Source organism: Epinephelus moara, unplaced genomic scaffold, assembly GCF_006386435.1.
Source record: "Epinephelus moara isolate mb unplaced genomic scaffold, YSFRI_EMoa_1.0 scaffold4180, whole genome shotgun sequence".
NCBI classification, from domain to species: Eukaryota; Metazoa; Chordata; class Actinopteri; order Perciformes; family Serranidae; genus Epinephelus; species Epinephelus moara.
The window spans coordinates 1-2,640 of NW_026081960.1; the positions used below are offsets into that span (position 1 = coordinate 1).

General features: G+C 40.2%; 1 protein-coding gene across 1 annotated transcript; it reads right to left on the reverse strand.

The window, feature by feature from the left end:
• Positions 1 to 1,797: 1,797 nt before the first annotated feature.
• Positions 1,798 to 2,636, reverse strand: LOC126387420 (gastrula zinc finger protein XlCGF49.1-like; the record flags this gene model as incomplete). The annotated part of the gene is made up of 1 exon (XM_050039943.1): positions 1,798 to 2,636. A coding segment is annotated over one exon (702 nt), but the record flags the coding sequence as incomplete, so codon positions are not given.
• Positions 2,637 to 2,640: the final 4 nt, after the last annotated feature.

The following is a 2,640-nucleotide window of genomic DNA, read 5'->3' on the forward strand; positions in this document are numbered from 1 at the left end:
ACCACTGAGCGCCACAGGAAATCATTCCTGCCTATGGCCATCAAACTGTACAACTCCTCCCTCTGAGTGGCCCTGAGACTTTTTCACACACTGCAGTAATTTAATTTAACTTGTGCAATAACCCCATTCACCCTGACTGTATATATTCTGTTTGTGTAAAATATCTTATATGTCTTATATGTATATATATATATTTATTTACGTTTATGTTTGTTAATAATTCCTGTTTTTTTTAACTATATATTTGTTAATACTATTGTTTAAAGTTCTTATATTTTCTCGTATCTTTCCTCTCTTGCAAGGAGCACCTGTAACATAAATAATTTCCCCTCAAGGATCAATAAAGTATTTCTGATTCTGATTCTGATTCTGATGGAAGTGTTTCCTGGTCAAACACAATCACAACTGCCAAGCTATCACATTTCTTGCCATTACGTGTTGTCTTTAAGCGTCTCGCCTCGGCAACCCTTGCTCCTTTTGTCCTTCACTTGGTCTACCGACTTGTTTGTGGGTATTCCCGAAATTACACCTCGAACTTTCCCTTTGTTATTGATCAGTGATCCTTGCACCTGCTTACCTTCAATCTTGTTAAGTCGGATAGCTTTCCCCTGCTGATCAGCGTTCCTGCAAATGACCAACAATGCTCCATTTCTCAATATTCATGCACTTTTCACCTATCTGATCAACTTGTTTATGGCTTTTCTTAACTGAACTGGGTTCCACTAACCGAATGATGCACCTTCCTGGACCATTTTAATAACTACTTTGCATTCCTCATCCCATCACTCTCCATCACACTATGTTGCTCATTCTCAGTTTCCTCTGAGTGAGAAGTTTCATTATATTGTCTGTTTTTTGTGTTTTCACCTGCTACTACCTTTCTCCACAGCTTTCCAGTTTTCATTTCTCCCGCTACCTGCTACCATTCCTCCTAACTCACTTTCTGATCCATCATTTCCTCCTGCCATCTCCTGTCCATTCACAACCCGCTCGTGCCAATCCTCCGCCCACTTCCAGTGACTCTCGTTACACTATTAAGTTCCGACAGTGAAATACATGAGGTTTTCACGTGTTCCACTTCAAATGGTTGGCAATTATCATTTCTAATATCAGTGTCCGGGCTGTAACAAGTAGTCTCAGTATCATTGGTGGCTCATAAAAAGGCAGCTATAACTACACGGATGTCTTTTATTTTGGTATTTGGTTTATTTTGGGAAACTTTTTAAGGCCTTATGAAAACTTTAATTTATTTTAAAAGGACCTGTAGACACCCTGACAAAAGATCACAGCAACAGGACAAATCTTCTGGGATCAGTTTATTACTGTGCATAATTGGCACACAGGAAGGGAGAGACAAACTGAGGGAGAAAATGACAAAACACACCTGATGGTAAACAAACACTGTCACACATTGACGCATATGAATTTGCCATTATGTTACATTATATGGAGGGTTATCCACTGAAGATGATTCTAATAATTTCATTATACACAAACAAGTTCTGTGACTTATAATGATTTTGACTAATTCCATGACTTTTCCAGGTTTTCCATGACTCTTGNTGCAAGTATAAAATTCATTCAAACTTTAAAGCAGTCTCCTCCTTTTGTTCTTTATCTCACTAGTTTAACTTTTCCAGACCTGCAATTTCAATCAAAATTCAGGATTTGGACTTCACTCCCCACTTTTCTTAGCATACTTTATGGAACAGGCCTCTGAAAGCTCTGCCACATGTTTTGCATGTAAACAGTCTCTCTCCTGTATATGTGTGACTTCAACTGGAACCTCTTTGCTCAAGTGATGCACCTTTACACCTGTGTGTGTTCTCATGTGGACTGTCAAGTTACTGGTACATCTGAAGTGTCTCCCACATGTTTTGCAAGTATACGGCTTCTCCCCTGAATGAGTCCTCATGTGGACTAACAAATAACGATTACGTCTGAAAGCTCTCCCACATACAAGTATACGGTTTCTCACCTGTGTGGATTGTCATGTGATTTTCCAATGATGACTTCTTACTGAATCTTTTCCCGCAGGTCTTGCAAAGGTATGGCTTCTCACCTGTGTGGGTTCTTATATGAGCGCTCAATGCTGATGTGTCACTGAATCTTTTCCCACATGTTTTGCAAGAAAACGGCTTCTCACCTGTATGGATTCTACAATGCCTTTCCAATCCTGACTTATCACTGAATCTTTTCCCGCAGGTCTTGCAAAGGTATGGCTTCTCACCTGTGTGGGTTCTACAATGCTTTTCCAATCCTGACTTCTGACTGAATCTTTTCCCACATGTTTTGCAAGAAAACGGCTTCTCACCTGTGTGGATTCTATAATGCGTTTTCAATGCTGACTTCCTCCCGAATCTTTTCCCGCAGGTCTTGCAAACGTATGGCTTCTCACCTGTGTGGATTCTACAATGCCTTTCCAATCCTGACTTCTCACTGAATCTTTTCCCGCAGGTCTTGCAAAGGTATGGCTTCTCACCTGTGTGGATTCTTATATGAGCGGTCAATCCTGATCTGTAACTGAATCTTTTCCCACATGTTTTGCAAGAAAACGGCTTCTCACCTGTGTGGCTGTTCAGGTGTCTCTGCAATTTTGACTTGTGCTCAAAAACTTTCCCACATATGTCACATTTTAAA